This window comes from Squalius cephalus (assembly GCF_949319135.1).
Source record: "Squalius cephalus genome assembly, chromosome: 3".
Taxonomy (NCBI): Eukaryota; Metazoa; Chordata; class Actinopteri; order Cypriniformes; family Leuciscidae; genus Squalius; species Squalius cephalus.
Window position 1 is genome coordinate 13,468,157 of NC_137124.1, and position 26,394 is coordinate 13,494,550.

Genomic DNA, 26,394 nt, shown 5'->3' on the forward strand with positions numbered 1-26,394 from the left:
TTCTATGGCATCGCTGTTGTGTCAAAGAGTTATTAGCTGGTGAAGTGGATTTAACGTTACTTATTGGAACAAGTAAATAATTATCATTGTAAGGTTTGAAGGATGTCATAACAAATGTCAATAGACCGGGAACATTTTTAAACGAGCGGTTCTTTCATTAATCCGTAAGATCTTACATGCATGCTGTGGAAATAAACCTGAAGACAGAAAACACAGCGCTGAAAATGGGCTAGGATAACTTAGTACCTTTTCTGTCATCTTTGCAGGACTGTGAAATGAAGAGTGTGCAAAGTAACATATTTTAGCAACTGTGTGAAAGTGAATAGCGCATAACAGGCACAATACCGTCCATAAACATGAATATCTATTGGTCCAATATGCGTCATCATTTTCAAATTACAATGCAAAAATGCCATTTTCAAATCCACTTTGGAGAAAGTTTTCAAAAAGCTTCGTTTTCAATAATAAAAACACCGTCTCAGTGTGGACGGAAGGCCAAAACGGAGAGAAAAAGATGCATTTTCAAAAGAAAACGTATTAGTGTGGATAAGGCCAAAGACGCAAAAAGAAAAATCTCAACAAAAACTAAATATCAAAAGACCAGATTATGAACAATAAATGAGCGGCGAGTATATTCGATGCCACTTTGACTGTCCTGGATGTGTGTGAATAAAATCACACGGGGAAACTAAATCAGTCTCACCGGACAGCTTATCCATATTAGCCATGACATTTCCAAAGATGTTATCATGTCAACCACCCTGGGGTTTTTAAATGATACAAATTAGCATTTAATAGTTTTGATTTGTTTGCCATCCTAGCTGTAATGTAACCAGGCACCATTTTCAGGATCCATTTCTTGAGAACTAATTCTCTGGTGACCTCTGTAACCAGCACTGTGACCTCCAGGCCACCCTCTCTGTGAGAGTGAATGAGCAGCGTGTTAGATTTGGCACCTCCTCACGGCAGAAGAATGAGTGAAGCTGGCATCTGTGTGTCTTTTCACTTTCTTCAAATCAAATTCCCACAGAAACTCAACTAAAATATATATTCCTTGTGCTTTTTTTGCAGGGGCACCATATATGATAATGCATTTGCACATTTGGCAATTTGCATGTTACCATGCTTTGATTTTTACTGTGCCCTGGTGTAGCAAAGTGAGGCCGTTCACACCATTGGTATGAAATGCGACAAGCAATTGGTTGATATAAACCAAGAAACACATTGTGCATGAATAAAACTGTCATTGCACAAGCAAATTCCTTGTATTGAATCACTGAAAGTAATACTGATTATGGTTGCCTAAAGAAATAAATGGAGCTGTGCTAAGAGGTTAACATTATGCAGCCAAAAACAGTGTTTTATTTAGGAAATAAAACTGAAAAAAAATGAAGAGTTGCATAAAATGCACAGCAATTAATCTAGCAAATCTGGTGAAAGACTTATCTAGATTTTTGTTTCACACCTTTGCATAAATAAATGACCATCACAAGAGGTGTGACTAATTCACACGTGTGCCCTGGCCTTGTTTTCACAAGTGCCTTTCCATGTGCCCATACTCACAGAAAAGCATGGGAACTTCATCCAAGACCAAAATACTGTGGTTTTCCCATTTCAATATATTGTGGTGTGAAAGAACATGAAGCACTGAAGAGCAAAATTATAATGTTTTATTTAAATTTTATTGTTACACCATCACAAACCAGGACAAACAAAACAAAAAGGTAAACTGATCTTTTCTTATTTGAACATGAAATATAAAAAGATTTTCTTTTAGATTTCTCTTGACATAAAGCTGTTAGGAGTTGTTGTAGCATTTAATCAGTGTTTGATGTATAGATGTATAAGAGTATATTTGAATAGCTTTTTCTGTGGTCAAAAGTGAAAAAAAAAAAAAGAGTAGAAAGTATAATTTGTGAGCCATACCTACATATTTAGTATTCACACACTTTTAAAACAGAGACAAATAAAATCAAAATCACATAATCTACATATTTTCTCACAGGAAATGAGCATTATACATACTTCACATATAAGTCCATTTTAAAAATGTCTATTTTCATACAAACAATGTCATTCTGATGTTGCGTGATCATCTTCTAATGAAAGGCATGACAAATAATAGTTGGAAAGATGGGAATCCAAGAACGTTAGAATTAAAACACAGTGGAAATGTAATTGTATAATGTGAAATAAATATATACCACAGTTGTTAACAAATACAACACAACAAAAACTAGCTGATGACCAAAAGTTGGTGAGCGGGTGAAGTTGGAGATGCAAAACTCAATTTTTACATATTAAATAAAAGTAAAATGCAGAGATCTCATTAAAAGATTGAATTTAAAGTCAAAGTTATTGTTTGTTCCAATATAAAAAAGGGAATTTGATATCACTACTCGCCTCTAAATCATTTTGTAGCAAAGATATTGCCCCATATTTCCACATTTTGGATTTCTTACTCAAAATACAGCCACTGTGAACAACATAAACATCTACATCTTTTAAAGTAATACAATGAAATTACGGTAATACTACAGTACAGTGGTTCTAACATAACACTGTTTCAGCTTCACATGATTCAGCCCTTTTCCTGTCAGTGTTCATCAGTCTAAGCATGCGGTCATCCAGTGTTCAGCTGGACCAAACGCTGAGGCCTTGAGGAGTTTGGCTTTTTCATTGAAGAATGACCTCCCGAGTCTCAGGTAGCTTAAATGCTAGCAGTCCTCCGCACACTAGCGCTGAGAAGGACAGGAAGATCGGGATAATCTTGGTGATGCCGATAAACTTGCCAAAGATGAATGTGCTAATGATAGCTGCCAGTTTACATGTGCCATTCAGCACACCAAAAGCTGTGGCTCTGAGGAAACAAGAGATGGATTAAGTATGGAAGAATAAGTACATACTTTACACTCTTAAAAATAAAGGTTCCAAAAGGGGGTTTTCACAGTCATGCCATAGAGGAACTATTTGTGGTTCCCCAAAGAACCTTTCAGGGATTAGTTATTAAAAGAACAATGTTTTTCTTAATTTATTTAATCTTTTCCACGATAAAGAACCTTTTTGTGAAATGGAAAAGTTCTAAGGATGTTAAAGCTTCTTTATGGAAATATCTGTGCCAATAAACAACCTTTATTTTTGTAAGAGTGTATGGAATAATTGAGGCTTTGATACATTGAAGTCCAGCCTTTAATATATTTTGTTTATGTGTTTAATATGTTTAATGAAAACATTGTAAAAAAAAAAAGAGCATCTTTATAAATTTTCAAATAAAAACATTGAAAAAACCTTAAAGGGTTAGTTCACCCAAAAATTAAAATGATCACATAATTTACTCAACCTCAAGTGTATATGACTTTCCTCTTTCAGCCAAACACAATCGGAGTTGTATTAAAAATTATCCTAGCTCTTCAAAGCTTTATAATGGGAGTGAATGGTACCTTAGATTTGGAAGCCCAAAAAAGCGCATCCATCCATCATAAAAGTAATCCATACGGCTTATTGGAAGTTAATAAAAGCCTTCTGAAGCGAAGCGATGCGATTTTGTAAGAAAAATACCCATATTTATAAATTTATAAACTATAATCACTGGCTTCCGGTAACAGCCGTATGCGGGTCTAGTTCCGGTGGAAGAGTGACCTCTGACCCGACGCATGACGTACTGACGAACGCAGAAGTGCAGAGGATAGAGCAAAACAAAACAAAACACTGGTCACGAATTACAAGTCTACAACGAGAATTTTTAAAGAGAAATGTCAGAAGAGCTTGAGTTTGTTGCCCAGCCATTTTGAACCGTAAAGGCATCTACTCTCACCGAAGCCTACGTTACTCCTATATCCTACATCATTCGTCAGGTCAGAGGTCACATTTCCGCTGGAACTAGACTCTCATGAACGCACGGAAGGACCTTACCAGAAGCTAGTGATTACAGTTTTTAAAGTTATAATTATGGATAATTTCCCACAAAAATGCATTGCTTCACTTCAGAAGTCCTTTATTAACCCCCTGGTGCCGTATGGATTACTTTTATGATTGATGGATGCGCTTTTTTGAGTTTCAAAAACTCAGGCTTTATTCACTCCCATTGTAAAGCTTGGAAGAGCCAGGATATTGTTTAATATAACTCCGATTGTGCTTGACTGAAAGAATATGGGCCTACACCTAGGATGGAGTAAATAATGGGATCATTTCATTTTTGGGTGAACTAACCCTTTAAGATAGAATAACATATTGAGCATACTTTTATGTCTTACAATATTTTATATATTTCTCTTAATTTCATTTGCCTCAAATACATATTGTGTCAGCTCAAACAAAGGTCTATTCCTAAAAGTACAAATATGTTGCTTTAAATGTTGACAACAGTAGCATAAGGATTTAAGTTATCTAAATAAATATTAAAAAAAGATTTACACTACTATTAAATCCTTATTCATTAAGGATGCATTAAATTGATCAAAAGTGAAAGTAAAGATATTAATAATGTTACAAAAGATTTCGGTTTTAAAGGGGTGGTATAATGCCCTTTTCACAAGATTTATGTAGCTGATGTGTAGTTATCTTCTAGTCATTGATTAGCATATTCTGTCATGATATTCTGTAAATTGCATTCCCAGGGGCGGGGTTTATGTAAATTTCAGGATTAGTGATGTCAGTAACCCTGGAGGAATGTTGTGTAGTCCCTTCCAGCCATTTGTTGTAGTCCTTAAAAAACTATTTCTGTAAAAGGAAATGTCTCCCTTTGATTTAAACTTTGAGCGTTGTAACTTTGTAGATTTTGTTTATGCTCAAACAGCAACATTACACACTAACTAAAATTAAAAAAGTGAAATCATAATCAACCACCCCTTTAAATAACTGCTTTTGACCTGCCTTATATTAATTCTACTTATCAGAGATGTCTTTTGGTGATGGATCTTTTTGTACCTTTTCGAGGCAGGAAAGAGCTCCACAGTGATGACCTCGATGCCATTCCAAGCTGCCGCGCTGGCTGCGAAGAACAGGCACTGGAACAGGACGACAGCCCACTGACTGAAGCACAGCAGCAGGAAGAACGTGCAGACAGCGGAGCCTAACATGGATGCCGCTGCAAACAAAGATAAACAAGAATTAATTTACATACTATCAACACTTTGAAAGTTATTGATAAAGCCGTAACTGTTACAGTGCTCCTATTATGCTATTTTAAAGGTTCCTAACTTTGTTTTGGAGGTCTCCTACAATAGATTCGCATGCATCCAAAGTCAATATCACTTTAATTTTCTCATAATATACATTGCACATCTCCTCTATTCTCACAGTGTCTGAAACGGCTCGATAAAAGATTCAGTCTATAAACTCCTCCTTTCTGAGAGCCTACTCTGCTCTGATTGGTCAGATGGCCCAGTCTGTTATGATTGGTCTATCGCTTACATGTGTATTGGAAACGAAACTCCCATTACCATATCTGAATTTCAACTCCAGATCTTCTTCAGCGCTTGATACACAGTGATCCGAACAGTAAAGAAGGCGTTGGTTTTACTGTATCAATTCTAGTGCGAGTCCTCCTTCTTTTGAAGTGCATGCAAAGTAGATCCGCAGCACAGAAAACAGCATTTTCTCAACACGAACCAAACTCTTCCAGTCTCAGCTATAACTATAGTGTTTGAGAGCGGGGCAAAGTCGACATTGTTCACGGGCAGCCAATGAAGACCATAGGCTGGCATTATGCAAATTTGTTACAGACCTACGTAGATATGTTAAGGAAGTGAGACTGGAATTGACGACTCATTTCAGGCAGTTCAGAACTGCTTCTTTCATGTAGGAGACAATAACTTTGTGGTGAACTTTGATCTTTAAAACTTTGCAGATATTTTACATTCACAAACAGCTCTATCACACACTGCATTAAAGGTAAAATTCGAAAAAGCATAATTGGGGCACTTTAATATAAGCTATTGCATGTAACCACTCACCTATAATTTTAAGTCGTCCTATTTTATCCATTAATAGACCTGCTACGATGTTGCCAGGTATCACAGATAAACTGCCCAGGAAGCAGACTAGATAGATCACGATGTCATTTTCCTCTTGGAAATTTAGATGGCAGCCTTTTTTGGGGTGCAAAAATGTGGTATTTTCCAGCTTACAGTTAAAAAACTTGGAATCTTTCCACAGGTCTGTAAGGAACAAGACAAAAATATAGGAAAATGACCATTAATGAAAGGAAAACCCAACTAATCATTCAAAAAATCTAATAGGATGAAGGTTAGTATATGAAGTAAATATGAATTGCATACCAGTATTGTAGAAGACTGTGTTTTTAATGGTGCAGTTCTCAAAGAAGGTCTCTGTTGATCTGATGTCCTCAAAATAACAGTTCTCAAACAGGGATTCCTCAAACTTCACGTTTCTTATTTCTATGTTGATAAAACTGTGTGTAAAGTAAATACAACTGACTGCTCAACCAATACACAACCGTGCAAAAGTTTGGGATCAGTATATATATATTTTTTAATTAATGCTTTATTCAGCAAAGATGCATTCAATTAATCAAAAGTTATTGAAGATATCCATTTTAAATAAATGCTGTTCATTTGAAAATTCTATTCATCAGAGAACCCTTAAACAAATTATCATGGTTTTCAATATTTATAATAATAAAAAATGTTTCTTGAGCAGCAAATCAGAATGATTTCTGAAGGATCATGTGACACTGAAGACTGGAGTAATGATGCTGAAAAATTCAGCTTTGCATCACAGGAATAAATTACATTTAAAAAAAATAGAAAACAGTAGAAAACTATCACAATATTACTGTTTTTACTGTAATTTTGATCAAATAAATGCAGACTCGGTGAGCATAGGAGTCTTTCACATTATTTCAAAATTAAAAAATATTAATCTTTGAACAATATGTACCTGCATTAGTCCTTTATTCTATAAAACATCATATTTTATATACAGAGACCGAGGGACAGTTAAGATGATAATTGTACTATTATGTAAGTGAATAATGAAGTAAATGTACCTGTCATGGATATACTCCCCCTCTTTGTGGACCTGATTTTGCAGAGTGAAGTTAAAATGAAAGCGTTCCACTTTCTCACGATGGAAGGTCTTGACGTTGGTCTCGTACTCCTCAAACTGGAGGTACTTGATCTGGTCAGGAAACCACGCTCCCAGGCCATAATAGCTGTGTGGTGGAAGATTGATTAATACTATTATTTAGTACTGAGTTGAGATCATTATATACATGCTCCAGATATAATGGCGACTTAGTATACTGCCTCCTAAAATTTCCTCATTAGGCAGCATTTAATGTAATTTTAATTTAAAAGTTAATTCCACAATGCACATGTAGTCAAAAGAAAAAAAGAAATGAAAGTCCATTGTGATGGCTGAACCAAGAAAAATCTTGATTGTTGAAACTGTTGAATTTATTTTTAAAATATACTTAAAACCCGTTCTACATAGAAAATATCTCTAAATAAATAATTTATCAAATAAGTGAGTGCTATGCAATTAGGCATAAACATACAGGGCACAAATTTGAACACCTGTTCAAAAATTTCTTTTTTTGTGAAAGAATTGATACTTTCATAATGCTACAAAATATTTATTTCAAATAAATGCTGTTCTTTTGAACTTTTAATTCCTCAAAAAAAATCCTGAAAAACACTTCCACACTTTAAGTAGCACAACAATTTTCAACGGTTTCTTGAGCAGCAAATCATAATATTAGAATGATTTCTGGAGGATCATGTGACACTGAAGCCTTGAGTAATGATGCTGAAAATTCAGCTTTGCCATTAAATAAATAAATAGATAGAATTTCTAAATAAATAGAAATGTTATACTTTTATTTAAATTTGATTGATCAAATAAATGCAGCCTTGGTGAGCATAAGAGACTGACATGAATTATAAACTCTTAAATATTGCTTAAAATAATTAAAGAGGACTAATGCAGATCACTCAGAGTTGCTGCCTATGTACCAGACAGCAACATAGTGTCCGGGCCACATCTGGTACATGTGGATTCAACGCGTACCAGACGTGGGACGGATCTGGGCCGATACTATGTTGCTGTCCGGGTAGAGTGTAACCCCACCGGTTTTCGAACCGGCATCACTGGTTCAGTATGGCATCCCACTGTAGACTGTAGCATCAAGCGCCAATCGCTAGTCCACCTCTTGAGGCTAGGGGAGTGAGGTTTACCCACACAGCTCTTTACCCGTTACAAGAGTCCATCACTCATGAGATTATATGACCAGGATAGGCAACATAGAGAGTATGCTGCAAGAAGCTCAATAAAGCAGCAAAATTTGAAGCTTCTCTATCAAGAGCTGCTCACCTGAAGGACATCGTAAACCACACAATGGCAATGAACAAACTATGGAGTCTGAGATCAGGTGCAGCCAGTGACATCATGTTCTTCATGACCTTTTGGAGAACAAACGAAACAATCACTTCATTTGTGTTAGCAAAACAAGAATCTTAAGATCCAATCTGCAAATGAAAAATTGCAAAAATGTTATTAAATTACTATTTTTCTATTTTCTGAACAAAATGTAGGTGGTGCTTGCCATGCAAGGGTGGTTGTCAGGAGTTTGCTATGCAGCTGCAAACGTGTTTTGAGTGTTTTTAATGATTTTTATTGCATGTTTCAATTTTTTTATCATTTGCCAGACAAAAACTGTAATTCCACTCGCTTAGAAAGGTAACCTCACAGTTCTCCTCAACAAGCCTCACACTTTTAGCTATCATTCAGTTCTGAAGCTCAAATGATGCAGGACGAGAAAGAAGGTGGTGGCGGATGATAGTACTATAAATTGTTAAAAGGATAAACCTCTGGAGTTGAATTATGTTAGCATACCTGTTTAACCAGGGTCAGGTGTCTGACCATGAATCTCTGAAAGGCAGTTCCAGTTTCACTCTGAATCTCTATGAACTCGTCATCTTGTGTTTCAGGTATTTTAAGCTGCGTAACCTGAAAGAGAGGGATATATTTCATAGTTAATACCATGTAAGATGAGCCATATTTCAAATGTTGCCAATGCAGTTACTAATAAATTCAAAACTTTACTCAGTAAACTCATCACAGATGCAGATCTAGGGTTAATTCTGCTGCTTTGCTGTTATTTAGTGGTATAGAAGTTTAAAATGGACAGCTTTACTTGAAACACTCTTTCTGGCTCTCCCTTTGCCCTCCAGTTGGTGTCATGGACTTGCCGCAAGACCATCCAGGCCTCATCGTGTCTTGCAGACTGAAATTCAAAAAAGAGACAATGTTATTTTAGTTTTTATAAATATTTAAAAAATATATATATATATTTTATCTTCAATGTTAATTTTTGTTTAATTTTCAGTCATTTTGTAATGTGCTTTATCATTTTATTAGTTTATATTTTTAAATATTGCCATTTAGGTTTAATATATTTTTATATGTGTTTCAGTTTTAGTTAGATTAACTAATTTTATTGCCAAGGCAACATTTCTAATTTTTCAACTAGTATTTATATTTTATTTTACTTCAACTGTATTTCAATTAACAGAAATGCTTTTAATAGTTTTAATTAATGATAATAACCCAGAAGGGAGATCATTCATTTGGTGTAGCACTGGGTGTCTGCCAACTACATTTTATACAATAAAGAATAGTAATTTATGCCTTAAAGGTGCAGTAAGCAATTTCTGAGAAACGCTGTGGAAAGCGGATCAGACCGAGCAGCACAACACACTTGTAGCCAATCAGCAGTAGGGGGTGTGTCCATTCATGATGGGGGAGGAGAGAGAGTAAGAGGGAGATTTGAAGAAAGACTGTAGAAAGAGAGGTGGCTGAGAGACATTACAAAAGAGAAAAGGTCAGACGAATATTACTGGAAAAAGAAGGGTTATGATCAGGTAAGAGACCCTCGTTTATATTAGAAAATCTTTCCAGCGCTGGAGCCGATGCGGTATGGCCTGAAAACGGATCCTGAGGTAATTGTTGCTCCACACGTGAGTAACACTGGTTTTGCTATGTTTCACAGAACCAAGATATGCTGTTCTTGTAATGTTACCTCGAGTAACAGAACAGTTTTGAGTGTCTTTGTCTGGAGCTGGTGTGCTGTTCGTCATCTTCGCAAAAATGTATTTTGCTTCACTTCTGCTCAACAAAGAGACTTCCACTCTTACATTGTAAGTTTGTGCATTTTAGAGGTGGAGCAATGAAGGGCGGAGGGGTGTATGTTTGGGTTGATTTCAAATATCAACAGCATTCAACAATGATTCTCGAAAATCGCTTACTGCACCTTTAAAATGCAATATTTTCCACAATATGCCTATTTACAGTAAAAAGAAATATCTATAAAATTCTGAATTTTGAGAAGAGAAAAACTAAATAAATGTTTTTATTTATAGATAAAGCAGCGTGCTCTACTGGTAAACTTTCATACACTATATTACCTCCAGGAGGAAACGGGGACTTTCTGGCATGAACACAAGCCCAGCGAGAGCAGCCACAGAGGGAAGGAAACAAACCAGCACAAACACCCTCCAACTGTGGAACTGGAACTCTGTCCCCATACTGAAACCCCAGCCTGCAACAAAAAAACAACCCAAACTCTCAGAAACCTGGATCTTGAAATGTCCAAGAACTTCCAGACAACTAATATTGTTTCATAAAGTCTGCTCTTACATGTGTAGTAATTGCCATTATTAGAAACACTGTAAGGATTTACGATGAATTACCATAATGTGGGATGATTCCCCATGCGGTGAAGGAAGCGTACAGTCCTCCGAGCATCCAGAACAAGCACAGCCAGCTGAGATGTTCTCCTCTCTTATCTATCTGCAGGAACTCAGCAAAGTACGTGTACACAACAGGGATTGATCCTCCGATCCTGCAGGAGATCATCAGAAACTGTTTCTTGAGATCATTTATTGGACAGATAAAATACAATTCCACCATAAAGCCAGTAAGTGATTCCATCAGTTAATTAAGCTGCAATATACAACCATTAGACTCTGTGTCTATGTAAAAAATGTGAAATATGAAATCATACAAGAACTATATGATACACTACCATTCAAAAGTTAGGTCAGTTTGATTCTTTTTTTATAGAAATGAATACTATTTTTGGCAAGGATGCATTTAATTGATCAAAAGTAAATGACAGTAAATACATTTATGATGTTACAAAAGATTTATATTTCAAATAAATGCTGTTCTTTTGAACTTTCTATTCATCAAATAATCATGAAAAGATGTATCATGGTTTGCACAAACATATTAGGCAGCATAACTGTTTTCAATATTGATATTAATAAGAAATGTTTGTGTAGCAAATAAGAATGATTTCAGAACGATCATGTGAAACTGAAGACTGGAGTGATGATGCTGAAAATTCAGCTTTGCCAGCAATAAATAGCCAGTTTTAAATTGTAATAATATTTCCCAGTATTACAGTTTTTACTGTATTTTTGATTCATTAAATGCAGTCCTGGTGAACACAAGAGACATTTTTCAGACACATAAAACAATCTTACTGACCCCAGACTTTTTGAACGATAGTGTAGATGTATAAATAAATTCCTGCTGCTTTCTGTGAGTCTCACCCAATTCCTGAGCAGAGCCTGAAGAAGATAAAGAAGCCGTAGCTCTGAGCGAAACAAGACAGGAAGGAGAAGATGCAGTTGATGGCCAGTGCGTAGAGTAAACACTGTCGTCTGCCCAGTTTATCAGCCAGACCCCCCCACACGACAGCACCGATCATCATGCCCACGTACACTATTAAACCTGAACACAGAGACAAAACACAGAGCCAGACAGTTAGATGCTGAGGAAGAATAACACAACATATAATGGTAAAACTATCTGCTACTTCTGCAAAATTTAAAAAACAAATATTGCAGGAAACAGTTTCCAGCATTTCCAGCAAAAAGGTCATTTACAAACATTATATTGTTAATTCAAATCATTAGCAAGTTCATGCTTTATAAAGACTCAGGCCTCATTCACTTTCATTATACTGAAAAAGTCTCCTTTAAGTCTACGGGATATTCTTCAGTGTGTGTGTGTGTGTGTGTGTGTGTGTGTGTGTGTGTGTGTGTGTGTGTGTCCCGCAGATTAAAGAAGGTCATATGGGTTTGGAACGATATGAGGATGAATAAATTATTTTAATTCTGACAGAATTTTAACTGTGGGTGAAATATCCTTTTAAAGTCACCTTGAAATCAAAATTGACTATTCTTTTTTATGGAATATTGCAGTATTTATTATAAACGATTTAGCTGTGCACATCATTATTTTTTTTAATTCATGTGCCCTCGTAATCTTTAATCAAAATAACTTTCCCTCCCTCTTGCAGCGACATCTCTTCTCTTCTCTGATGATGTGTTTACTGGCGTGAGGGCGGGACAACCTGTCACTCACATGAGATCGACCAATAGCAAACCACAACCATCAAATCCCTATGGACAAAGTCAAGTCTTGCCCTACATTTTTTCAAGAAGCTGTTTCCCTCGGATATACGTCACAATGGGTTGGGGAACAAAGAATTATCGCAACTTCAGTTTCATGTCGACTTTAAGGTACAGTATAGCAGTATATATTATTTTGGAGAAATTAATTGTGATCTTTATAATAATTAATATAATTTTGAACAGAAGCATCAGAATATCAAACAACATCCTATCTATATATCTCTCTTGCCTTCATCAATTCTCTGCCACACACACACACACACAGCTAATTAGACTGGGATAAGTGATTATCAGGCACGTGGCAGGGATTGTGAACCTCGACGTGGATTACACACCACTCTAGTAGACAGCGGCAACTTTCATCCCTCACTAAAACTTTTCCTGCTTCTCCCTCACTATTGCACGCAATCTAGGAACAGGGCTATTTAAAAATAGCATTAAATCTCTCACGTTCAAGTATCTTATGCTTTAAGGCTGCATGTATTTAATCAAAAATACAATAAAAACAGTAATATTTTGAAATAGTATAACAATTTAGAAGAAATGTTTTCTATTTGAATAGATTTTAAAATGTAATTTATTCCTGTGATGCAATGCTGAATTTTCAGCATCATTACTCCAGTCTTCAGAGTCACATGATCCTTCAGAAATCATTCTAATATGCTGATCAAGAAACTATCTCATTATCAATGTTGAAAACATTGAAAACATATGCATTTTAAGGACTATTTGATGAATGGATAATTTAACAAGAACAGCATTTATTTGAACATTATTAATGTCTTTACTGTCACTTATAATTAATTTAATGTATCCTAGCTGAATAAAAAGTATTAATTTTTTTTTTATATATATATATATATATATATATATATCTCATCTTACTGACCCCAAACTTTTAAAATGGAAAAGTAACACGTGTAATAGTAATAATAATACTCCTTACAAAACATAATAATAATTATAACAACAATAATAATATATTTCATTAATAAGAAATAACAGGAAAATGAATAATAATAGCTTAATAATAATAATATAAAAAGAAAATATAAAAAGCTGATTCTGAACCCCACTCCTTCACTCACCCAGCATGCCCTTGTCAGCATTCGACAGGCACATGTCCTTCTCAGCACTGGGCAGGGCGAAACTCACAACGAAGCACTCCACACCATCAGCCATCAGGGCCAGACCCAGCACCGTGAAGAGGGTCCACTGGAAGCGTCCGTGCCCACAGTCTTCCATGATGCTCTCGTATTGCTCTGGCAACGTTTCCTCTTCGACCTCAGCTGCCATCCTGGCCTTCGCACGGGCCTCCCTCCGTGCGGCTCTCCGTGCCTCCTTGATCTCGTCCGGATGAGGGACGCCTTGGTACTCTCCCTCATACATCTGCTCATCTTCATCATGCCCCTCGGTGGCATCACTAGCAGCATCATCCTCCTCCCGAGGAGGGAAGTCTGTCTGATAAGGGTAAGTGTACTCTCCTCCTTCTCCATATGTGGGATACGTTTCTCCCGGCTGGTTTATGTTGTTTTGGTAAGGGTCATCCATTTTGGCTTGAATTTCTTATATATATATATATATAAATATTCTTGGAGACAAAAATAGCTAAATTAACATATTTCTCAGAAATCTCTTGGAGTCTCTGGTGACAGTTCCAAATCCAAAAAGGTCTTAAATAAAATCAATTGCACCTCAGGTAAGTTAAGGCCTCAATATTTATGATAGCAATGAGTTATTTCCCTTTGACTGGTTTTACACAAGGCCACATGCTGCACCTGAAATAAAAAGAACATTAGTTCGAAATTTTTTTTTTGTTTTTAATCAACCTTATTCATGGTTTAATTTTACATGAATGAAAACGAGGCTGAGAGGTAAATGCAATTTAATTGCATTGGTTTTTCTTTTCTTTTTTTAAAATCTTACAAAAGGTGTTTACACACACTAATGGCTTTGTACTTTTTTTTTGCGTGTGGGTTTGATTCACTAAAAATAAGCGACTCATAGGCTGCATCCGAAATCGCATACTTCCATACAATATAGTAGGCGAAAAACAGTATGTGACAAAAGAAGTATGTCTGAATTCACAGTACTCATAAAAGAGTAGGCAAAAAGTACCCTGATGACCTACTTCTTCAGGCGAGATTATAAAGTGTGCATACGATGGCCACTTCACTATCCAATGAGGTCACGGGAGAGGATGACAGTGAAGTGACACAACTGACACTGGTAGGTCACATGATAATGACAACATGGCAAATGTAGTACGTCCAAATTGCATTCAGACTACACACACTTACTATAGGCTACAGAAAGTACTTTTTTAGTGGTGGTAAAGTAATTACTTATTCAAAATAAGTAACTTTTTTCGGATGCAGCCACAGTCATTCATTTGGGAATTGCACTACACCACTGGTGGTGCTGTATACCATATGTTTGATTTACTGAAAGAACCGACTCAGTCATTCGTTTGAAAGTTGCACTGCACTGGTTGCGCTGTTTGGTTGAGAATCGCACACTGGTCGCTCTGTAGCCTATGTTTGATTCACTGAAAAGAACCGACTCATTAGTCATTCGTTTTGGACTTCGTTGAATCAGCTCATTTGAGTCATTCATTCTGTAATTGGACTTCACTATTCACATTGTTACTTTCGTGCTGTTGATTCAGAAGTGAAGTATGGGGCCGTTCTAACAGGATGTTTTTTTCCATTACACTATGCTACTTTTCAATTGTTTTTCAATGTAAACACTCGCTAGACGGGCGTCTTTAACCATTGCGCTCGCGTCTTGGGTCTGTTGTAGCGTGTAGCGTCTATGTGAACCTTCCCTAAAAGTGCACTCCGAATGCACGTGCGAGAACTGTTAACGGAGCAGAGCATTTTTCGCCCAAGGTACTTTAAAAAAGGTGACTGGTCCTAAATAAGTAAGCTATCTATCGGTTCTCAGTTCACAAACCACTGAACAAACTGCACGTCGATCCCTTACAGCCTCGCTTCCATTCATGAAAAATAAATATGACGTCTACCCCCGACTAAGCTCAATATACAGTAGCCTAGTTAGGCTATCGTATTTTCAATGAAGCATTAAAATAAATGCAATATGATCACATAACATAGAGGAGTAAAATAAATGTACTCAAGGGACAAATAAAGAATACGTCATACAAAAATTGTGTTTTATTAAAAGTTTATCAGAAACAGTGAATTGCTTACTGTTCAAAATGAAAACAAGAAATTGGCCACTCTGTGGTTGTCAAACATTGACTTGAGTGTCCAAATACTTTTTGGTGCCACTTTAGCAAACATATATTGATGTGTAGGCTATGCGCTGTCAATAACTTTTTTTTGTTAAGAGGAGCTATAAATGAGATGTTTACAAACAACTGTAACTTCCTCTTGTCTCCTGCTGCCATTAGAGCGTGTAATACAAGATGATAATACTGGTCAAGACTAGACCTCATTATAAGCCCCTACTTATCCAGCCCAAGGCATTTGATCTGACCACACCAGACGCACAACATCCTGCTCACTGCATGCAAATCGAAGTATTTTATATAGAACAGTAATGTATTTGAGCATGTTATATACTGATATTATGAATATTAAAGGGATACTCCACTTTAAAATGAAAATTCTGTCATCATATACTCACCCTCATGTTGTTTCAAACCTGTATGAATTTCTTTCTTCTGCTGAACATAAAGGAAGATATTTAGAAGAATGTCAGTAACCAGACAGTTTCTGGTACCATTGACTTCCATAGTAGGAAAAAAAATATACTATGGAAGTCAATGGTACCAGAAACTGTCTGGTTACTGACATTCTTCTAAATATCTTCCTTTCTGTTCAGCAGAAGAAAGAAATTCATACAGGTTTGAAACAACATGAGGGTGAGTATATGATGACACAATTTTCATTTTAAAGTGGAGTATCCCTTTAAAATTAGGCAGCTTTAAAGGGATACTTCACGGAAACCCGGTAGTATTTTCGAATGACTGTGCTTCCCTCCCTCATGTCCCTCATGACCAAACTTCCCTCCCTCATGTCCCCTTGAGATGAGAGATTTCTGTATTGTGTGTCTGGAAAAAAACCTCAGATGACACAAAAATCGTCATTTTGCGTCATCGGATGCTTTTTTGGCCAGAGGCGAGAGACTACAGCCAGTAGTAGGAGCTAGTTCTGCATGTTTTCAACCCGCCCATAGGTGGATCTCACGATAAAACGGCATCTTTTCAGTTTCGAGTCAACTAGTAGCCTAGTTGCATCATTTCTTCCGATACTGCCCTTTGTAACCGGTAGGCGTGGCTTGGGAGTGGCCTCGTAGGGCAGCGAAGCAAGTGCATTCTGGGAGTTGTTGTCTCTCATCCACATGAGCCAAAAATACATTTTCCGGGCTTTCCAGGCACCAACTTCTAAAATAATTTCACATTTCTACTACATAAATGACCCAATTTAAATACACATTCATCTTTCCAGCGGTGAAATATCCCTTTAATGACCATGCACACATGTTCCTGTGTGTGTGTCTGTTTAGCAGTGGACCAAAATGTGAGACTGTGCAAAATATGTATATACTATAAAGACGGAATGCTTTTCTTGTGCCCGGACATGTGCCATATTTTCTCCTGCTTTCCAAGTGAGAGCTATGATTTAATCCAGCTTAAAACCAGACGAATTTTATTCATTCCCAGAAGGCCAGATTAAATTTGGAGGGTGATGAACACCCTCTTCTTGATGAAATAATCAAATGCTAGGAGTATAATAAACAAGAGCAATCAATAATAAAGAACAATAACGAGCAAATCAGTTAATTGTACAAAGAAAATGTAAAAATTGTACAAATTAAAATGTTTGCAAAGAAAATGTATGCTTTTATTAATAAAGAAAATACAACCCGTGCATCCCTTAACACTGACAATGGTCCCTTGCGAAAACATTAAAAGCAGTTGAAAAGAGATTACTGAGTGAATCCATTTACATTCACTGAGTATCCCGTCTCGGCCTGGTCATCGTGATCTGACGGTCCCAGATGGGCATTACGTAACTTCAGACATGTACTGTGACCAAATAAGCTAAAACAAATGTTCTAGCAAATGCATTAAATCTGCAGGGAACAGATCATGATATTCATCCTTTTACATGCATGTTCTATTGTTTTAATGTGCATATAAAACTGGTATGCGCATGCACAGATATATATACACATGTCCTGGTGCATTATTGAAATGATTATGAATAGATGACATGAAAGTAAGCAGTGACAACAGTTTCCTACACTCTGACATGCTATTCTGCATCTAAAACTACTACTAATAATACAAAAACTTCACATTTCATTTAAAGTACGAACCAGCACTAGAGTTGTAGATTATGATCTGACGTCCGAAAGCTAAATGAAAGCAATAATTAGGTGTTTATAGAGAATCTTCACACTTAAATTCATTGGTGACATCCTCTGCTTCAGGCGATATATCTATATATGGCTGAATGTGCACATGGTGTGGGCGGGTCTTTAGTGATGTCACTGGGAGGAGACGCCAGCTAATGGAGGGCAAGTCTGAAGGGCACGCATGTCACCTGTAAAACTACAGAGAAGCCTCTGGACAATGACAATTATGCACCTTTATTTCTGTATCAACATGCTTTCTATATAATAATTTGGATATGTTTGGACATTTTAATTATTTGTGGTCATTATTTGCCATTGATGTTAATTAAATATTTTTTTAAAACAACAGGTGAATAATATTTCATGTTTACTTATTTTTCCTTATTTTCTAGATACATGTATGCTTACTAAAAATCACTCTAAAGCCTTACATTTGGATCATATTTCTTTTTTAGAAGAAAATTACAAAATGTTATAATATATAATGGTATAGAAGACTTCAGTTTCTTTTAAAGCAAAATGTAAGGGGAAATATATATTTTTTTCAGTAGTTTTATTCTTTTTAGAGCTGTTGTCATTTTATGATTATAACCTCATTGGTGGACACATAGGACCTAAAATGTCAATGGCTAAAAGTCAATAAACAATCTGTTGTACATAACGAAAGGCGACATGTCATGATGTAGGGTGGAACTTTTTCATCAGCTTTATAGATCTGCAAAATACTAGCACTTTCAAAGTGTAAATCCAATCTCTGTTTATGGTTATCATTTCACAATTGTGAAAATCGAAACGGGCAAAGTCAAATATTGTGATCTGTCATTTTTTTGTAGGACTACAGACATTTAAAGTTGAATGTAAAGCATTCACCAAATGCAATCCTCTTTCAAGTATAATTTAAAAGCAGTTTTAAAATACCTTAACGTTTAAATGAAATGAAATAAAATTGACTTACCAGAATTATTTTTCCTTGTATGTATTATGCCGTTCGATATAAATGACTAAAAAATCCAAAGGAAAATCCTGGCAGAGTTTCAGAAGGCAAGCCCTACATGTCACCTTAACAGGAGTCTGATGGGCAGACCAGGGGATTATGGGTCGACCTCATGATCAGCGCCTCCGGCTCATCCAGATGGAATCTCCCTACGCTTGATGCTGCCAGACCAAATGGTAGAGTCCACATCCAGTTTAATGAACACATGCTGCAACAATAGACCAAATACTATTACAATGCATAATGATTTTACTTAGACATGCTTATGCCACTGTGCTAAAATAATCACTGAGAAGTTATTATTGAATGAGAAAAGATGACCCTCTTCAATTAGTTTTTACTTAGATAAAGTTCAATTTATTGCAATTAAATTGCCAGATTTTAGCCTTCACGGCCTGAAATGTTTGCTTCCCCCAAAGTGCAATATCTTTCAAAACTCTTTTTGTAAAGTCAGCATTAAACAGAAGTTGCGATAGTCTTTTCTTCCCCATTGTGATGTATATCCGAGTGAAACGCTTTTCGAACAACAACAAAAAATGTTGGGCGGGACATGATTTTATCCATCAGGAATTGATTGGATGGTTGTGGTTTGCTATTGGTCGATCTCGTGTGAGTGACAGGTTTTCCCGCCCTCGCGCCAGTAAATATCATGTTGCAAGTGGGAGGGGGACGTTATTTTGGGTTAAAGATTATGAAGGCACATGAATTTAAAAATAATAATAATGATGTGCACAGATTTATAATAAATACCTCAATATTCCATAAAAAATAAGAATAGTCAATATGTTCTTTCAGGACACACAGAAGGACGCTGACATTTCCTTCTCAAACTGACCTCAACGACACATTACGGCTTAACTAGCTGAAGTAAAATGCTCGTTTCCGGCTACGCACGGAGTTAGTTTGTACGGCCTGCTATGGGACAGTATTATAGTGGGTAGATGTCTTGCACACAGTAAAGCTGCCTAATCCCACAGCCAGTAATTCTGCTGCAAAGAGGATTAGCTCCACCCCAACAGAACCATTGGCTATTTTTAGATCACATATATTCCCTGTGTTTTCTCCACTCGCTCCGCCTCTTTACTTTCCCCTCCCACTAATTCATCTAAACTTCCCTAGTGGGCAAAAACCAGCTTCACCTCCACAAATCCTTGGTTTTAACACGACTACCTTGTCGGATGGCAGACCACTTTTAATCAATGTCCTGTCTTAACCAATCAGTACATATAGTTTTACTAAAATGCTGTTTTGTTTTTGTGCCATTGAATATAAGGCTGCCATTTTGGGGCAAAGAAACTGCATTAGCCAACTGTTCGCTAGCTACATTTGACCAAATACTTATGTAGGCCTGTACCGTCGTATAACTTTGTAAATTAACTTATGAATCTCAGGTATTTCCTCTAAAAATCCTGATTAAAATCTTGGAAAACAGTAATGAATTTAAATAATCTTCTTGGATTGTGTGTCATTTTGTAATTAACAATAACAACAACACACACACACACATAAGCATACACATACATATATATATAATAGGGGTCAACTGTATCTAAATTATGTCAGGAATTAGGAAACATATCTTCCACTGAATGACAGAGCGACCCTTTGTGTTGGTGTCAGATAAACTCAGTCAGTCTTGTTCTGTCGATCTTGTTTTCCAAAGGCCAGAAGTCTGCTAGCGTAATCCCACATATTATTAAGGGAATGGAGGTGGGAAGGAAAGACGGTCACGGTGAAGCACACACAACCAAACTGACCCTATCAAAACCTTCAAAGCTGATTGGAGCGTGACTGCAGTTTCAGTCACCTGACTGACAGACACGAAAGCCTCTCAATGCGTAGGTCTAATAAGTAGCCTACCTGATAAACCCAAGTATTTGATTTCTTAAGATAATGCTTGCATAATGATAAACATTCGCAGTTATGATGCATTGAAATGCCACTGACAGGAAAATTCTTAAAGCTTTGTGAAATTGACTTGATCCTTAAATCTACTCTGAAAGATAAAGTCGCCATCTAGTGTTTATTTGAGGAAGAACAATAGCAACTATAAGGAATGGATTATTATCTTTCTATTTATTGAACATTGTGCATTATACAACCTACACATCTCATTCCCCCCCCCCCCCAAAATTAATATATCAGCTATAACAATAATTTAAAATATACAGTATATATATATATATATATATATATATATATATATATATATATATATATTCTTGAGCCCCAAATCAGCATATTAGAATGATTTCTGACGGATCATGTGACACTGAAGACTGGAGTAATGATGCTGAAAATTCAGGAACAAAATACATTTTAAAAGATATTCATTCAAATAGATTTTTAAAAATGTAATAATATTTCACAGTATTACTGTTTTTACTGTAATAAATGCAGCCTTGGTGAGTATAAGAAACTTACAGACCCCAATAAAATAAATAAATATATACATTTATTAGTAAATTAATTAGGCTTAAACCTAGTCCCAGACTAAAATGCATGTTTGAGCTGTCTGAACTGAAAGCTGATCAAATATTATAGTGCAATTGTTTTGTCTCAAGATGCACACCAGTGATGTTTTTTTTTCTTTTCTAATTAACGTTTATAAAAGCTAAAAATCCATGAAGGCCTACTCCTCCTGTCTGTGAAACCAGGCCTTTATCTATAACCAAGAATTGATTTTAAAATCTTCAGAAGAGGAAAACACAACAATTTCCTTGACCACCATAAAACTTCCCCAACTAAGCATGAATCAACTTTGACATAGCTGACAGCCCACCCTGTCACCGCAAGCCCTTCAACGTACAAAACAGCTTTTGTGACGGAACAAAACTGCCAATGTACTTCATTGTGTCAAGCTTGTTTCCCATCTCTCTTCATTGGTGTCCAACTGGGAACGACGGATTGCAGACGGCATATTGAAATTCACTTCACGTTTTCCCCTACTCTGGCTGCTATCGCGAATGCGTTGAAGTGCAACTCAGCGTGACACAGAGAGAAGAGTCTTTTCTTTCACTATTTCCTTATTTATCTAACAGCAGAACTCTGCTGGGGGGAGAGAATGGCGGCCCGGGACTTTCTGAATACACTGAGACAGTTCACTGGGGATCATGAAGCTCATTATTCAGAGACCCTTGAACTTCCATTCACAACACACACAAGCAGCGCTTCACAATACATATGCAAATGATGTGTTTCGGAAATATTATTTGTTTTCAAAGGGTTAATAGTGTCATATGTATCACACTAAACTTTTTCATCTGGACTGGCTTGTTGTTAGACTGTCATTGTTCCAGTGCAAAGAAGAGCTGGATGGATATTTTGGATGCTTTGATAAACTTTTTGATGCTAAAGACCCCCCAAATACAACCCTGTTAATAAATACAAAGGCAGCTTTATATTTTATTGTGTATAAATCCATGCAGCATGAGGAAAATATTAAATTATAAAATAAAGTTGTTTCCAAAATTAAATATTTGGCTTTTACATTGTCATTTTACTAAAACAAATGGTTAAAATATTATTTGGATTTATTTTAAACTTTTAATTAAGGTGGCAATGTATGTGAGATTAATACTTTTATGTTATGAAAAATATGTTAAAAAGAACAAATTATGAGAATAATAAAAAATATAAAATAATAGCATCAATGTCTTTATAAAGGACAATGGAATAAATCTAGTGAATGTGAATGTAAAAACAAAACAAAATTAATATTAAATTAAATAAAAAATTTGCCTATCTTAAGTGCACACATTAATTATGGTAGCCCTAAAATGCATTTAAAAAATAATAATACAATTAATTAATAAATAAAAAAAACCTCAAATTTCATTCAAAATAGTTTAATGGGGAACATTATTAACGTTAACAGAATGCTTAAATAATTAGAAGCATATTCGTTATAACACTATTTGTTTTGTCAATATGATCGACTGTTTCTCTCTTATAGCTTAAAGGGATAGTTCACCCAAATTTTTTTAATTCTGTCATCATTTGCTCACCCTCAAATTGTTCCAAACTTGTATGAGTTTCTTTATTCTTTTGAACACAAAAGAAGATATTTTTAAAGATTGTACTTGGTAGACAGTTGACTGTTGACAGACAGTTGACGGTAATGTTAGCCATTGACTTCCATAGTATTTTCCCCTAGCTACCTACAACTGGCTGGTTACCAAAAAAAGAAAAAAAAAAAAAAAAATTTTTTTTGTGTTCAACAGAAGAAAGAAACTCGTACAGGTTTGGAACTATTTGAGGGCGAGTATTTGATGACAGAATTTTCCTTTTTGGCTGAACTATCCCTTTAAAATGAAATCATCTCGAGTTTTTGGAATGCAGTCTATTTACTTACCGATAGGGGGTGGCACAACAAACTATAAAACACCAGCAGATGAGAAATCTTATTGAAAATATTCAGTTTTAACATCCTTAAACAAAAAAGTATGATCAGTAATATAGTCTTAATTTATCCTGCATTAGAAATCAAACTACTGAAATGTCTCTAGTAGAGATGCACATCAAACTGATATTTGGTTTTATTCACACGAAGAACTTAGAAGGGCGTGGCTTAGACGGCCCGGAGGTTGTCTTTGATTGGTCAAGGTACGATAGGTCTAAATACTAATTTTTCTATTTAAATTATTTACTATGTATTTTCAATTCAATTAGTATAAATGTATCTTAGTCTCATTACTCATGTATAAATTACTATCCACACCCGTTTCGATGCAGTCCATAGACATTGATGTCACCTGATACCTGATCATTTTTTCAGCGCTGGTCAAGATGGACCAATCATATTCGTTTGTGATTACAGAATAATGTGTTATTTAATGACAATTCTATAAAGATTACTGCAACGGATTTCTGTTTGATTGTCAGGTACTATTCCTTATAAATAGCAGATATAAATGATTAAACTGTTAGTGAACAAACACAAGTAGTAAGGAAAAAAACGACCCTAAGATTTCAATGCGTCCCAATGGTAGATTCGGGTTTCTGGGCCACCACCTGGAAGAAGAAGAAGAAAAAAAAAACGGATAGGAAAGTTTTTGGTCATCAACATTTACCTCCCACTGGTTAAAGATCACGGTTAATATGTTTCCTCAAAGAGTATAATGAAACACAGATTTCTTCTGACCTGTTTCCAGTTTATTTGTAGTTTGTATCCTCGTGCGTCCATAAGGGAAACTACGGCGGTAGACGTGTTTAGTTAGAGGTAAGTGGTTTATTTCATGTGTACTTGGAGAAATATAGAGGCGTGTGTGTGTGAATGTGCTTGACAGCTTGTTTAGTTGTCCTTTATGGATACACCTGACGTGTAATATTATGGACGTGCTATTAACACGTCAAACAACAAAACAGGGTTTATATTCTCATGGTTAAGGCGCGGCTTATTTAATATAAGGAAATACAATTTGACTTAATTTCGTTAGAAAGTCAACAGGTGCACAAACCGACCATAGTATTTAAACACATCACGGCAAGAAGTCTCCCAATCAGCAATTTACCCCTACAGATTGAATCAGTTTTTCTTTCTGTTTTATTCTTATTTTTGTCTAAATTTAGTTTTTAATGCTCTTTAATAACAGCAATATCTAAAACTTAGGCTTAAATTTGAAGGAAGTTAGTCAGTTAGCTTCTTTGCTTATTTATTTGACTATATCCACTGAGTGTTTTATGCCTTACTTCAGAATTTTAAGGGTTCACCCAAAAATGAATATTATCCCATAATTTACTCACCCCCAAGCATCCTATGTGTATATGACTTTATTATTTCAGCCAAAATCAATCGGAGTTCTATTAAAAAATAGCGTTATAATTGAGAGTGAATGGTAGCGTACCATTTTTTTTTTTTTTTTTATAAATAGGAATGTAACGATTCATCATTATATCGATACATCGCGATGTATAGGCCTAAAATGCCACGATTTATCGTTGATGTTAACGATATGATTCGCGATAAAGAGTTAGTTTGATCTAAGTCTCAGCTTACTGTATTTATAAGGTATAATCACCCAAATATGTAAATTCGTTCATCATGTAGGCTACTCACCCTCATGTCAAACCTATGAAATGTCATTCAACTTCCAAACAAAAAGGACGATATTTCTGTCCCTTCATTTAAATTATGGGTTATTTTTCATTTTTGGTTGAACTACTAATATACTAAGTTCATCTTTGCCATTTTTAAATCCTTGTTAGAAGCTTTCAGTGCAACACAAAATATCTCCCCATTTAAAGTACTATTATCTATTTAGATTCTTTATTTATTTAGCTCATGTATTAGAAAATAATTGCTTTAATTTTAACTTAACATGTTAAATTCAAGTCATATGATACAACTAATCCACAACATTAAACCTTCTCCTTAAAGATAATTGTAGTTTCTCAATCTCTAGTGGATTGGCCAATTGATCATTTGTATCAGTTAGTTGTGTTTGTTCTTTTTATTGTTTCTTGGCATGTTTCCCTCTTTGTGACATCAGTAAGGCAATACAGGTAAATACTGACCCATAAAAAGGGTGACCTTTCCCTCAGGGAGTAAAGCAGGAGGAACAAATCGCAATAACAGCAGGTTTTGAGAGCATCAGGTAGGAGAACATTAACCAGACAGGCATCAGACGGCACCGCGAAGAGCAGTGGCCTCTGTTACTCAAGTGCTCTTGGAAACAGACACCTGAGCCACAGCCTCCTCATCCTCCCCCACCCATGACATCACACGCCTCTTATCTGCTGCCAAACACAAAGCCGCATTTAGCTCGCAGTAATCAGCGCTGTGACCTAACCTGCCATGCACTGAGATGCATGAAGATTCAGGTGTGCTTTTTGGTACGTTTGATTCACCTAATATTCTGAAATAATGGATCTATGAGCTCCGCTGGATTCAGCGTTTAGTTCTCAAGACCTGAGGTAAGATGTCTTCCAAGGAGTTTGTTAAAATGTGAGGAACTAAAGGAGAAAATCCTATAAAATATAGCCTATGTATTAAAAACCTGTGGCATGAGTTCTGAGCCAATGAAAGAGCAAATTGAGCTGTGTGACTGGCAGTAGACACAGTTTTAGATTTGTTTTTTTTCTGTAGTTTAAATGTTTTAGGTTTTTAACTGATCTTTAAAGTTACGTCATACTGTCATATGTCAGATGAAGTGCAAAGTGTTACCTATAGGAGGGAGCCAACAGGCTAGAACTATACTTTCAAAAGTTTGGGGTCATTTAGACATTTTAATTTTGTTATTCCATGCTCACCAATGCAGTTTTTTTTTTAAATACTGTAACATTTGTGGAATATTATTACAATATAAAATAACTGTTTTCTACTTGATTCTATTATAAAAGGAAATTTATTCCTCTGATAGCAAAACTTTTTTTCATCGGCATCATTACTCCAGGATTCAGTGTCGCATGAACTTTCAGAAATCATTCAAATATGCTGATTTGGTGCTCAAGAAACACTTGAGATTCTTTGTTTAATTGAAAGTTCGAAAGAACAGCATTTTTTAAAATAAAAATGTAACACAACGGTCACTTTTGATCAATCTGATGCATCATTGCTGAATGAAA

At 35.8% G+C, this 26,394-nt stretch overlaps 2 protein-coding genes across 6 annotated transcripts in view; one reads left to right on the forward strand and one right to left on the reverse strand.

The window, feature by feature from the left end:
* Positions 1–1,649: 1,649 nt before the first annotated feature.
* sv2ba (synaptic vesicle glycoprotein 2Ba) lies at positions 1,650–14,224 on the reverse strand. The gene is made up of 12 exons (XM_079868023.1): positions 13,535–14,224; positions 11,580–11,760; positions 10,713–10,864; positions 10,428–10,561; positions 9,158–9,247; positions 8,857–8,970; positions 8,335–8,423; positions 7,010–7,174; positions 6,279–6,412; positions 5,955–6,158; positions 4,927–5,086; positions 1,650–2,860 (listed from the first exon to the last, which is right to left on the reverse strand). Exons 1-12 carry the CDS (start codon positions 13,995–13,997, stop codon positions 2,677–2,679), a joined length of 2,070 nt encoding a protein of 689 aa, XP_079724149.1. The 5' UTR covers positions 13,998–14,224; the 3' UTR covers positions 1,650–2,676.
* A 9,744-nt stretch (positions 14,225–23,968) lies between these two features.
* Positions 23,969–26,394, forward strand: part of LOC307155888 (A-kinase anchoring protein 13) — a 77,987-nt gene continuing 75,561 nt past the window's right edge. For all 5 annotated transcript variants that reach the window (XM_079866879.1, XM_079866880.1, XM_079866881.1 and 2 more), the window contains exon 1: positions 23,969–24,049. The gene's annotated coding sequence lies outside the window, so the exon portion shown is untranslated. The remainder of the gene's footprint in view (positions 24,050–26,394) is intronic.